The following is a 14,433-nucleotide window of genomic DNA, read 5'->3' as shown; positions in this document are numbered from 1 at the left end:
AAATTTAGTATCCTTTAAAAAATAGACAAGAAAAATGAAACACACCTGCTTATTTATTAACTTTTTTTATTTTGAATTCCAAATTCTTACCCTATCCAAGCAATATGATAATTATACAAAAAAAAAAGTTATGCAAAAAATTGTAGAACACATTTATTAAACAAAATCTAGGGGCAAATGAACATAACGTCATATTCTTTTGCTGAAGTGAATATTCCCTATTCTACAAAGATGCCAAGAAATACTGAAAGAATGTTAGCAGAAATTAGATTAAGAACTTAAGATTTTATGTTAAGGTATACTTAGAAAAGGTTGTATCAAAATAATAAAGAAAAAGCAAAGGATATATATACCTTTTCAAAGTCATGATTAGGGAAGAAATCTTTACTAATCAAAAAAAAATAGAGATAAACATAGAAAAGAAAAAGGACAATTTATATTACATAAAATTTTTTATAGTATTTTTTCCACTTACATGTAAAGACAATTTTCAACATTTATTTTTTGAAAAATTTTGAGTTCCAATTTTTTTTTCTCTCCTATCCTAAAATGACAATCTGATTAAAATTGAAAAACTTTGACACAAGCAAAATCAACACAGAATTTGAAGGGTATCAGTAGTTGACTGGGAGAAAAACCCCAGATACTAAAATTTTTCTCCTTGGCAGCATGCTGCTGACAAGGGTCTTTTGCTCTTTTTGTCATTTTGCAGATGGACACACAATTCATGGAATAGAAAATTGACATAAATAATGAAGAACAAGTCCTCTAGCCAAGTAGCTAAGTGGTCAGACAGTTAAAACGCCTTTTTTAAAAAATGGACTTCATTAACAATCATATGAAAAGATATTCCAAATCATTAATGTCAAATAAAAATAAATCTCTGCATCACTTTAGAAAACTTCAAATTAAGATGTGTTGCATTTTTATTTATTATATTAAAGATTTACTAATTAAACTTTAATCTGGTTCCCCGCAAGTCCTTTTAATTTTTGGGGGCAGTGAGTTTTACTTCTCTGCTTTAAATAAAAAGAGAATTAAAATATAAAAATGTTTTTAGTTGTAAGCATGGGTCCTCTCTCAAACTCCTTTGTTGGGTTGAGGGAATTAAAAATGTGCAACATTTACATATACTGTAGGACTGGATTGCTATGTTGGTTACTTTTGCTGAATTTTCTTCTCCTTTTAGTCTTTGGGAGAAGTACATAGAGAAATGAAGATGATGTTAAAAACAAGATATAAATTTAAAAATAATTACTCTTTAAAAAGAGGTTTTACTTTAGACTTATCTGATTAGCAAAGATGTTAACAGATGAAAAATGTCAAATGTTGGAGGATAGGCAAACTGATGCATGGTTGGAACTATGAATTTGACTGTTCTGGAAAACAATTTGGAATTATCAGGAAATCTGAGTCTAATCAAATAGGAAATTGTGACAACAAAATATGATACAAAGGAGAATATGTAATACAAAAAAGTGTTGCAAGAAAGGAAAGAATGGTTTGGAGATAGAGGATTGGGAGTGGTCAAAATAGTTTTCGTGATAAAGGTAGTAACTTGGGTTGTAAATGAAGTTATGAAAATGATAATCTGTTCAAAACTTTTGAAGTAGGTGGTGGAATAAGAATGACAGGAAGAAAGTAGTTCAGTTGAATTGAAGTGGACATGAAGAGAATGGAATAAGTTAAATCTGTAAAGGTATTACTCAGGGTCTTTAAAATGCATGGCTGAGTATTTACATTGTTATATAAAAAAATAGCAAACCACCAAAAGTTTTCTGATAAGTGACACCAAGTAAAGAAAGACTGAAAGGAGGTAATACTGTTTTCTAGAGTGTTAATGATCTAGGTAGATTGTAATGAGTATTAAAGTAATGATCTACTATAAGAGAGAGCAGGGGATGATAGATACAATTAGAGATGAGAGTTAAGAAAGATTTGGCAGCTGCCTTTTTGTATTATCACTAGTCAGGCAACATGTTCATAAGGTACTTTCTGTTTAAAATATATTTTCCTTTCTTGGATCTGTCTCCTTACAAAAAATAGCATTCTCAGCACCTTTTTCTTTTATATGGTTCTTGTCTGTGTCTAATAAATTGTCCATAGGAAGTAGAATTTTTTTTTTAATTATATGTCTCTTGGCTACCAGGTAGACCATTCTTTGGTTAACTCTTGCCCTCTCTACAAACCTGGGCGTTCTCTTTTGATACTTTTTTTTTTTTTTGGAAGTATCTTTATCTTACTCTTCATCAACAATGTTGATGATTTAAAAAAAAAAAAGAAAAGAAAAGAAAAGAAAATATGGGCTTTATTTCCAGGAGAAGCTTAAGATCATTGCTATTAGCAATAAGAGTTAGCTCTTACATAGCATACTAGTATTTGCTAGAAATCTTATATACATTTTCTCCCTAAACTTAGTATTCTGCTGCTTATTTTGTTTATGATCTGGGTAAGTAACTTATCCTCGCTGGATCTCAAGTTTCCTTATCTTTAAAATGAAAGAACTCTCTTAATTTTGTAGTTCTTTTTTTAATTTTTGAAGGACGAATTTTTTAAAATAATATTTTATTTTTCCAAATACATGCAAAGATAGTTTTCAACATTGACCTCTGCAAAACTGTGTTCCAAATTCTTCTCCCTCCTTCTATTCCCTCTCTCCTTCCTAAGACAATAAGCCTTCCGATAATGGTTAAACATGCAATTCTGATAAAATAATTTCCATATTTATTGTGCTGTGCAAGGAAAAAAAAGTCAAAGCAAAAGGGAAAAAACCCAGGAAAATGGGGGGGGGAAAAAAGCAAAAGTGAAAATATTACGTTTTGATCCACATTCAAACTCCATAGTTCTCTTTGGATGCAGATAGTACTTTTCCTTTTTAAGTCTATTAGAATTGCCTTTGAATCACCTCATTTGTTGAAAAGAGCCAAGTCCGTCACAGTTGATCATCACATAACCTTGTTAATGTATACAATGTTCTCTTGGTTCTGCTTGCTTTACTTAGCATCAGTTCATGTAAGTTGTTCCAGGCTTTTCTAAAGTCGCCCTGCTCATCATTTTTTATAGAACAATTATATTCCATTACATTCATATACTCTAACTTATTCAGCCATTCCCTAACTGGTGGGTATCCATTCAGTTTTTAGTTCCTTGCCACTACAAAAAGGGCCTATGCAAACATTTTTTGCATATGTGGGTCCTTTTCCCTATTTTATGATCTCTTTGGTAAACAGATCTAGTAGAGACACTTCTGGATCAAAGGGTATGCACATTTTGATAGCTCTTTGAGCAAAGTTCCAAATCATTCTCATGAATGGTTGGATAATTTCATAACCTTACTAACATGCATCAAATTTTGTTAAATACCTATATTAGCTTCATTTTGAAACATAAGAAAACTGAGTCCTATGGAGGTTAAGTGATTTGCCTGTGATTGCATAGTAAGGAATATGAGTTAAGATTTAGTACTTTCCCTAGTATACCATTCTTCTCTTAAGACTCTGTTTCCATGCCAAATATGAATTAAGTAGAACTAGTAATATAGGGGGAACTGATAATCTGCTTTAGTTTCAAGAAATGGTTGGTGGAACTTCCATATGAAAATATCATTTAGGAAGTTTGATTTTAATAATGTGGATGTTTAACAATTTAAGTCAATTGCCACAATGAAAAGAACTAAATAATCTAAAACTCATTTTGTCAATCAAACAGAGAGAAAGATGGCTGCTATGACATTTTTATAGCATAAATTAATAAAATCAGATAGAGAAAGATTATAGAAGGTTTCATAGTGTCTTATAAAACAAAAACAGTGAAGGGAAAATAAAGTTTTCTTTAAATAAAATTTTATTATTTTTCAAACTTCGGGGAGAAAAAAGTTTTCTGTAATATCTTCATCTTCCTTCCCTAATACCCCTTTTCCCACCATTAAGAAACCAAGAAAAACAAAATCCTTATTATAAACCTGTATGATCAAGGAAAACAATTAGCTATATCTTTCCTAAAATGAATCAGTCTTCCTTTTGAATCCATTACCTTTCTATCGGGAGGTAAGAAGCCTGATTTATCACAACTTTTCTAGAATTGTAGTTTGTGATGACCGCGTATTTAAAATCAGCCGGAGTCAGGAATTCAGAATAAGGGGAAAATCTTCGATCTTTATTGAAGAGGTGAAGAAGGATTACGATATCAATATGGGCAGACAGGAAGCCAGCTAGCAGAGGGGGATTGGAGGTGAAGGACGGTCGCAATAGCAATGCGAGCAGCTGTGTCAAGATGCCAGCCAGCAGTCTCTCTTTCTGCTTCCTTTTCCACTCCTCTGCCTCCACCCACCAAAAACGTCATTTCCTATACAACACATCAGGACTTGCACAAAGAGTGGTCAGGGGCCATACTTTCTCCAAGCATATATATTAATAGAGTATAGTCCAATTACTATTTAGCCTCACATGCTTGGGAGCTCAGTGCATCAACTCAAGCCTCAGCCCATTACATCTCCCGCTTTCTTTTGTTTTAGAACACAGGTGGTCATGCCATCCTTGACTCCTCAGGGAGGTCAGAGCCCCCAAGGGGAGGTGATCCATACCCTCTCTGACTTCTCAGGAAAGGAGGTGAAAGCACTGAAAAGGAGGTGATCACGACCCCCCCTGACTTTTCAGGAAGGGAGGCAGCCTCACCTAAGGAGCAGGTAATTGACTCCCCTCCATCAACTCCACCCTCCGGGATGGAGGGAGGAGGGGTATTGGGGAAGGCAGTGACAGCACCAGCAGCCAGCCTCTCCTATGACTAAATTGCAAAAGGGACTAATTAAGGCCAAAGCGGAATTTCAACACCACATTTTTCCTGTAATTCAACAGTTTAATTCTTCAGGTCAAGAAAGTAGAAAATACGTTCCTTTTGATATAGAAATCCTCAAAGACCTGAAAAAGACTTGCACTCTTTATGGGGCTACATCAGCTTATGTTAAGATGTTATTACAGAATTTGGCTTTTGAAATCTTAACCCTTAATGACTGGAAATATAAAGCAAGGGTATACCTAGAATCTGGACAAAACTACTTGTGGCTTTCTGAATATAGTGAGCTCTGTAAGTGGAGTTCATGCTGCAATCACCTATGACCTACTAACAGGTGTAGGTCCCTATGCAGATGTTGCAGTAATTACTCTATAGCAGCATATGAGCAAATTGCTGCTAATCCTATCAAAGCGTGGGCTTCTCTCCACAATAAAGATGACAAGGGTGGGGCCTTCACAAAAATAACACAAGGGCCAAATGAACCCTTTGCTGACTTTGTGGGACGTTTGCAGACAGCTGTCACAAGAACGAATGGGGAAAATGCAGTAACAGACATTTTGATAAGGCAACTTGCTAAGGAAAATGCTAATGAGGTTTGCAGAAGAATTATACTAGGACTATGCAAGCATGCTCCTTTAGAGCTCATAAGACGCTGTGCCACAGTGGGCACAAATGCCTTTTATAGCCAGGCTATGATGCAGACTTCCCAAAATCCAAACATGGGAAGACAGAGTCCCTCCTGGCAAGGGACTTCCAGAGAAACTCCACACTTCAGTGTGGAAAAGTAGGGCATCTGAAAGCTCAATGTTAGTATAGAGACAGAATGGGAAAACAGGGTGAGAGAACAAGACCCAATACCCCATGTCCAAAATGCAACAGAGGCTTCCATTGGGCCTCAGAATGTAGACAGATTCAGGGAAATGGGATGAGGGGCTCAGCCCCAGAACCCAAGGCAAAAAACACTTGGGGCATGATGGCAGTCAATGGTGCGCCTAGAGAGTGCCTAGAAGTCCAGTAGCCAGACATGACCAATCAGCCAGAAAGCCATATGATGGGAGAAGGGGATTACACAGTCAACCAGCCAGGAAGCAACCTGATGGGAGAAAGGAATTACAATTGGGGAGAATAGAGCTGTATGCAGCTGGGACAACTGAGATACCCGCTGGAGAGGTGAAATCTATTCCTCTCCAGCCTATGGATCCCTTGCCTCCAGGCACAGTAGACTTGACCATTTCACCTCCTTTTATATGTACAAAACAGTGTCCATCCACACACTGATGTGGGAAACTGGGGAATGTGTAGATAATATCCCAGTCACTAATACAGGTAAAACAATGTGTGACTTATCACCCAGGAGAAGTAGTAGCATCAGGTTTACTCATATAGAATCCTAATAAGCAATCTGGTGATAGGCACCCAGATTCTGACTCCAGACCACAAAATCCAGGAATTTACTGGACAGCAGCTGTAACAGCTGACCTACCTATGCTCACGATCTATATAAATGGCCTACCATTGGAAGGATTGGTAGACACAGGTGCAGATTGTACAGTCGTTAGAGGTGCCAATTGGCCCAGTCACTGGCCAAAGATTAAAGCAGACACCTACATGTCTGGAGTAGGAGGATCAATAGCAGCTGAAGTTAGTGCTGCCCCTATGAGATGGACTTTTGAAGGCAAAACAGGAGTTTTTACTGCTTTTATAGTTGAAAAAATCCCCATCAATCTGTGAGGAAGAGACATTTTATAGCAATTAGGCTTAAAAATGAGTACTTCGATTTTTTTAAGCAGGGCTGCTGTTGAAGGCCTGCCAACACTTTGACCTATTCCTATCCAAGGGAAAACTGATGCACCAGTGTGGATAGAACAGTGGCCCTTAGGTAGCGATAAAATTCAGGCCTTATTAGATTTAGTACAGGAGCAGCTTGAACAAGGGCCCTTACAACCTTCTCTAAGTCCTTGGAATTCCCCAGTGTTCATTGTAAAAAAGAAATCTGGAAAATGGAGGATGCCCACTGATTTAAGAAAAGTGAATGAACAGACGGAAACTATGGGAACTCTTCAGCCTGGACTTCCATCTCTTACTCAATTGCCTAGAGAATGGGCCATAGATATTAAGGATTGTTTCTATTCTATCCCTCTGGATAAGGAGGATATGAAAAGATTTGCCCAGCGTTAACTTAGCTGAGCCTTATAAAAGATATGAATGGACAGTTTTGCCACAGCGAATGAAAAACAGCCCCACGTTGGGCACCAAATGTGATGACCACGTATTTAAAAATCAGCTGGAGTCAGGAATTCAGGTTAAGGGAAAAATCTTCAATCTTTATTGAAGTGAAGAGGTGAAGAAGGATTGCGATAGCAATATGGGCAGACAGGAAGCCAGCTAGCAGAGGGGGATTGGACGTGAAGGACGGTTGAGATAGCAATGAGAGCAGTTGTGTCAAGACACCAGCCAGCAGTCTCTTTCCACTTCCTTTTCCACTCCCCTGCTTCCACCCACCAAAAACATTTCCTTTACAACACTTTTCAGGACTTGCACAAAGAGTGAGTGGGGGCCATTCTTTCTCCAAGCATATATATTAATAGAGTATAGTCCAATTACTATTTAGCCTCATGTGCTTGGGACCTCAGTGCATCAACTCGAGCCTCAGCCCCTTACAGTGGTTGGTCATTGTTGACCATATTTTCTTTTACAGTATTATTGCAATTGTGTAAATTGTTTTTATGGTTCTGCTCATTACCCTGTAGATTACTTCATCTAAATGCTTTCTAAGTTTCCCCTAAATTGTTCCTTTCTTTATTTTACATTCAGCACAGTAGTATTCCAACATAGTACTTAATATGTCACAATTCTTCAGTCATTGACTTTCTGATGAGTACTTCCACCATTTCTAATGCTTTGTTGCCACAAAAAAATTGCTATAAATATTTTTCTTTAGGGTGTAGAATTAGTGGTGGTATTGCTGGGTCAAGTGTATGCATGTTATAGTTTAATAATTTATGGAACTTTTTTGGTTTTCATTTGCTTTTCACTAATGACTACTGAAATAATATTTTTTTCCTTATATGCCTCAGAGCTTCTATTTTTTCCCCCTAAAACCTGTCTATTCAGGGGCAGCCAGATAGTGCAGTAGATAGAACATCAGCCCTCAAGTCAGGAGGACCTGAGTTTAAATCTGGTCTCAGATACTTAATACTTCCTAGCTTTGTGACCCTGGGCAAAGCACTTAATCCCAATTGCTTCAGCAAAAATACCCCCCTAAACAAACAACTGTCTGTTCACATCCTTGGACCATTCATCATTTAGGGGAAACCAAAATTTAAAAAAATTGAATTGACAAAAATGGGAGTTGGATTTTTGAAAATAAAATAAATTGGCTAATCTGATTTATTAAAGAAAGGAAGACTAAATTATCAAAAAGGGAAAGGAAAGTTCATGACAAATGAAGAAGGAAGGAAATTATTTCATGTCTTTAGAATTAGAGATTTAAGTGCCTAATAATAACTAAGACAAAAAATAGATACATATGTTTATTTTAAAATCATCCTTGTTATAATCACATCGGGAATAATTTTACATATGCATTGTAGGAATTTTTCATGAACATAAAAAAGAGGACAGCGAGATTTTGCAAATTATATCCTGTAGCCCCTTATCACTTTGTAACACAAAATTGGCAAAAAAAAATGTAGAAAACAAAAACACCATTCTTATTGACTAAAAAGCATTTTATTGGGTAGCGTGAAGCAGAACTTTAAAGGTTCAGGAATATTCCCATATGTTAAAATCCTTATTGAAATGAGAGTGAAGACGCTTAAAACTATTTCTGATTATTGAGATCTCGGAGATTTATTTGTTTTTGTATTGTCTTATTTTGAAGGAGAGGGAGGGAATAAGGATGTATATGTGTGGGCCTGCATGTGCTATGTGTCAAGCACTGTGCTAAGAACTCTGTACATATCTGTCTCATTTGATTCTCAAAACAACCCTCTGAATTATGGGTGCTATTTTATACTCAGGCAAACAGAGGTTAAACGATTTGCCCAGAGTCACACAGCTAATAAGTCCCTGAGGCCAGATTTGAACTTGGGTTTTTCAAATTACAGGCCTCTCACTTTCTCCTCTGTGCTTATTGAGCACAGAATCCAAAGGAAAAGGGGATTCATAGAGATAATAGGATAATCTTTTAAGTTTGCTTTTTTGTAATATTATTTTGGCAATTGTGCCAAATTGTAGTCTTCTAAGTTAGATCTATATTGGGCACCTAAATGGAGTATAGAGTGCCAGTCCTGTAGTCAGGAAGGTTTGTCTTCCTGAGTTCAAATCTGGTTCCAGATGCTTTGACCCTGGCCAAAAGTCACTTCATCCTGTTGTTTACCTCAGTTTCCTCATCTGCAAAGTGAGTTGGAGAAATATATGGCCAACTAGTGTAATATTTTTGCCAAGAATACCCCAAGATGGGGGTGGTTATGTGAGATCTGTAATCAACATGAGACTTTCTTTATAAATGGCAACAAAACCATATCCCTGAGCCCTTTTATTTTGGTCTTGTCTCCATCTCTTATCAGTAGAAATATATCTATGCCAATGGGGTCAGCTATAGATGTCTCTTCTGAGCACCAGTTCGATATAACTAACTGCTTATTGGACATTTCCAACTGGATGTTTCATGGACATGTCAAATGCAATATATACAAAGCAGAACTTATTTTCTTGATCCCTGAATTTATTTCTCATTTTTTCTGATCACCCAAGTTTAAAAATTGAGTCATTCTGATGTTTCACTCTCTAGTATTCCTGCTTAGTTAACAGACATTTGTTAATAGACTGTTTTGTCAGTGGCTGCAGACTAAAAACTTGTGAGAAAATAGCACCTGCCCTTTAAGAGTTTACATTCTAGTGAAAACAATATGTACATATTTCTGTGCAGACCAGTTACACAGAGGGATAAATATACTGAATCCTTAAAAGGAAAATGAGGGCCTAGTTGAATTTAAGAACAAATAAATTTATAATTGTGACATAGTCTATGTGGTTTTATTTAGTATCAAATTAGTACGCTCAACCAATGTGCATCAAGAGAACCATTGAGAATTTGGTTTTGGCAAGATGGAATTGGTGATAAAATAAGGGAGTAAGAGATTTAAGAGGAGAGGAGAAACATGTGGTTAAATTAGTTTTTAAGAGATCTAGAGTGGTATGTGTGGAAAGCTTAAGAGTAAAGAGTTGGCAAGGGCCTGACATTTAGTAAGGATTTGATGGCTTATAGATGACCGTGAAGACACATTATAAGGTTAGGATCATTAAAGCAGAGAAAGGAAAAAAAAATGATAGAAGACAATATTTAGATTAAGAAATTTTGGAGTGCTTGAACATGGAATTAGAACACTTGTGGAGGAAGGCAAGATGACAACTATGGCCACCCCTTATTTAACTAAAGTTCAGTAGAGACATCAGTTACAGGTTTGGAGCAAATTGAGAAACTAGGAATTAGTTGAAGAAACATCTTATTGCATGAGTCCATAAATGTGAGAGCAGGAATTTGGATGGTGAGGAAGACAAGTCAGACACTGAACTATTGAGAAAGGAGAAGGCTATTCTGTGACTCAATAGATAACGGTTCCAGATTCTGTATTGGATTTTAGGATGAATCTCAGAGGAGAGGTTGCTAAATGCTGGTAAGTAATAGAAAGCTTTGACGCTGAATTGAGTAATAAGGGTTATTTCAACTCTAATGCCTTTCTAGTGCCATCCCATATTATTCCTTTTCATTAAGCTATACTGTAGTTAGAGTATTTTATTCTCTGTCATCTTTTGTCTTCCAATCTTACTTTGTCTGCTAACTTCCTATTTGTTCTTTAAAATCTAGTTCTAGTACTACCCTCATGACCCCTCCAATTAATAACATCCTTTTCCTCTTTGGCTCTTATACAACACATGATTGACCACTTCTCATGCTTACTATTTAATGTATGTAGATTATAGTTATTGATATATGTGTTTTATCCCATTACTAGTCTATGCCTATAGTATGTTAGGTTAGCTAAGTTTTGTATTTTGCCCAGTTATTTTTCAAGGGTTTGGATTTGTTTTGTCTTTGTATCCTCAGGATCCAGCTGATCTTGCTTGCCATTTAGAAGATGCTTAATTAATGCTGCTATGAAAGGAAGTAATATGTACTAGACTAGAATGGTAGTGTGGAAATTGTGAAAGACTTTAAAGGTCAGATAGCTAATAAGCAAGAACCATTGGTCAAGCCTGTGCTTTTGGGAAAATAAATTTATTTGATGTGTGAAAAAGGGAGAGGGGAAAAATGTGAGACAGAGATTATTTAGGAGATTACTATAATAATACAAACAAGATTATTATATCTCATTTCTCAGCTCACTGATAGAATAGAAATGTTAGTATCACTGAAAATTTTTTTAAAAATATTGTTGTCAAAATGTTTGCAGTAGCCCTTTTTGTAGTGGAAAGGAACTGGAATCGGAGTGTCTGCTAATTAAGTTAGTATATGAATGTTAATGGAATATTATTTTTCTATAAGAAATGATCAGCAGGATGATTTTAGAAAGACTTTGCAGAGACTTGCACAAGAAATGTAGTTATAACTGGTTCATATTGTGTGCATATAAACCTAGTGTTGTTGTCATGTGGTTTAAAAATCAAAAGGAATTGCTTTTTTATTAAGTCTAATCTATACCATTTTGCATGAGATGCAGAGATCATTTTAAAAATGGAGGATTCCAAATAATATGTGAAATGTATCTGTTATTGCTATTTTCAGAGAAAAAACGGTGTGTATGTATGTGTGTGTGTGTATGTTGTATGTGTCTATCTCTGTGTGCACAGAAATTTGAATATTTATTCTTAGGTCACTCCGTTCATCACTAGTATAAATTTTAAGTTTTAGACTGCTATAGATAATTCATTTCATCATTAAACAAAATAAATGATATAATCATGTCTCAAAAATAAATTCTTTTAAATGGTTTCATTTTTAGAGATTTTAATTTTTGACAAATTAGTCAACGTGGATAGAAACTCAGAAAAATCCTTTTTGTCTGAGACAGCTGTGGAAAGATAATTGTTGTTGCTTATTATTTTCCAGAATAATGATGAAATGTATGCTTTTTCATTTGTGTATTTTTTTACTTTAAGAAAGAGATGACAAAGGCAAAATTGAGTATTTATGAAAAGTTGTAAGAATAATGGTTGGGACACCTAGGTGGCTCAGCGGATAGAGCACCAGGCCTGAAGTCAGGAGGACCTGAGTTCAAATTTGCTCTCAGACACTTAATACTTCCTAGCTCTGTGACCTTGGGCAAGTCACTTAACCCCAATTGTCCTTGCTAATTAATTAATTAGTTTTTCAAGGGCCTCTCAAATTTTAATTTAGACTTCATATAACTTTACTTTTAGTACTAGTAAAAACACAACATACTTGTGTTTTACTTAAAAGAGAGTTTTTAATAGTTTCTTGAATTTTAGATGCATGATTTTATTGCTTTCAGTTATTCTTTCAATATGACTAATATTGTATGATAATGTGAGCATGAATTAGGAATAATTTTTTTAAAAATCTTTTATCTTTTAGCTAATGGGAATGATAACAAGAAATTTAAAGGAGATCGATCTCCCTGCTCTCCTTCTCGTGTTCTCCATCTTCGTAAAATTCCAAATGATGTTACTGAAACAGAAGTCATATCATTAGGTCTACCATTTGGCAAAGTAACCAATCTCTTGATGTTGAAAGGAAAAAGCCAGGTATGCAATAATTAAATGCTCAAAATAATTTCTTTATGTTGACATTTTTATAGAACATATTTATTTTGGTGGTTCTTGCCATTACTATTTGAAGACTTTGATGTATACTTTCCTTATAAAATGTAAAACCACATAGTGTATAAATTTAAAATTTAAATCTAGTATTTCTTTTAATTCCCTCATAGGAAAAGAAGCGAAATAATTGGTATCTGATTTAGTAAATGAAGGAATTGATTGATGTCCAAAATATGAATACAAACAAATAAAATAATTTATATTATTGATACTTTGTGTAGCTAGTCTTTAAATGGGAAGGATTTGAGAAGGTAGAAGGAAGGAGAAGTTCCTAAAGTACTTTTATGTGTTCTGATCTTATCCCTAGAGTTATATTGAGTTAAACAGCCTCCACTCTAGTTGTTCCTTTTTAGCACCTAATTCACTTACTGCTTGACATTAGTATTTATTCACTAAAAAAAAAAAAGATTAAGAATTTTAATTTGATTAGAGTAGCTCTGTTGAGGAAAGTATTCTGCTATGATTTATTGTTATTTACATAGCTAATTATTTCAGGGATTTCCAACTATTATTTGGGGAAGGAGGGAAAAGATGGGATTGAAAGGTGCCAGAGAGTGATGGATATTCAATATATACCAATTCCCACCAACATTTCTACCTCTATTACTTCTGGTCTTTGCCCCCTTCCTGGCAGGAATTCCAGGACACAAGGAGGCTCATGCCAGAAGCTCTCTCCAACTTGAAGACAGGTTTACTAGTTTCACAAGGGCCTTTTAGTAAAAGTAAGGTCAGTAATTTATATATTTCAATCGCCATTTTTGCAAGAGCCTTATAATGAAGGTATTTTAACTTCTCTCATCCTCCAAAACCAAATAAATAATAAGACTAGGAAATGATATTACTTTATCAACTTGGCAACAAGCAGATTCCAGTCATGTGCAGTTCCATTCTCTGGTTCTTTATGTATATGGCACGAAATATATCTCAGTTGATTTCTAATTAGTAAATTGCTAGGCAATATAATTTTCTTTCTTTTTTTTAAAATAACTTTTTATTGACAGGGCAATATAATTTTTACTATACATTTAAATACTGAATTCTGAAGTTATTGTGAACTTTTTTTTAAAGAATCATTTCCAAATCATAAATCTAGTTGGTTTTAAGATCTCCTGTATCCTGGGAACTTTAATAAAGAGAATGAAATAATTATAATTTATAAATGTATTGCAAACTTTTAAATTTATTTTGTGTTGATTGTAGGCATTCTTAGAAATGGCTTCTGAGGAAGCTGCTGTTACTATGGTGAACTATTACACTCCAGTTACTCCTCACCTCCGAAGTCAACCTGTTTATATTCAGTATTCTAATCACAGAGAACTTAAGACTGACAATCTACCTAATCAAGCTGTGAGTATTTAATACTTTCACTTCAAAAAAATTAATCAGGGCATGTGGGATTAATTTAATTAAAAAAAATATATATGTGGATATTAATTGGCTTTGAAAAGTGGGAAACTTGCATATGTCTTTCTATTAGAATTAATGTTTAGATTTGAGGAAATAATTTTTTTTAGAAACATAGTTGAATTATTGTGTATGCCTTAAGACATAAGTCTTGCCTCATGTTAATAATGGGCAACTTTCTCATCTTTGAAGCAAAAGTGTTATTAGTTAACTTCACCTACTTTTCAAGCTTGTTGTGAAGATAAAATGAGACATCTGCAATAAATATTAGCTATTTGCCCAGAGATGAGAATGATTATCATTTTATTCTGGAAAGTCATAAAACCCTAGGTCTCCTGTGAGGCTAAGGAAAGCCATAATTTAGAAGATGGCAGATAATTTGTAATAATCTGA

General features: G+C 35.0%; 1 protein-coding gene across 5 annotated transcripts in view; it reads left to right on the top strand.

The window, feature by feature from the left end:
* Nucleotides 1-14,433, top strand: part of PTBP3 (polypyrimidine tract binding protein 3) — a 244,874-nt gene that overhangs the window by 195,738 nt on the left and 34,703 nt on the right. For all 5 annotated transcript variants that reach the window (XM_051961216.1, XM_051961222.1, XM_051961230.1 and 2 more), the window contains 2 exons: nt 12,392-12,561; nt 13,837-13,983. In XM_051961216.1, coding sequence (XP_051817176.1) covers nt 12,392-12,561; nt 13,837-13,983 — 317 coding nt within the window. The remainder of the gene's footprint in view (nt 1-12,391; nt 12,562-13,836; nt 13,984-14,433) is intronic.

This window comes from Antechinus flavipes, chromosome 1 (assembly GCF_016432865.1).
Source record: "Antechinus flavipes isolate AdamAnt ecotype Samford, QLD, Australia chromosome 1, AdamAnt_v2, whole genome shotgun sequence".
Taxonomy (NCBI): Eukaryota; Metazoa; Chordata; class Mammalia; order Dasyuromorphia; family Dasyuridae; genus Antechinus; species Antechinus flavipes.
This window is presented reverse-complemented; position numbering and strand designations above follow the sequence as displayed.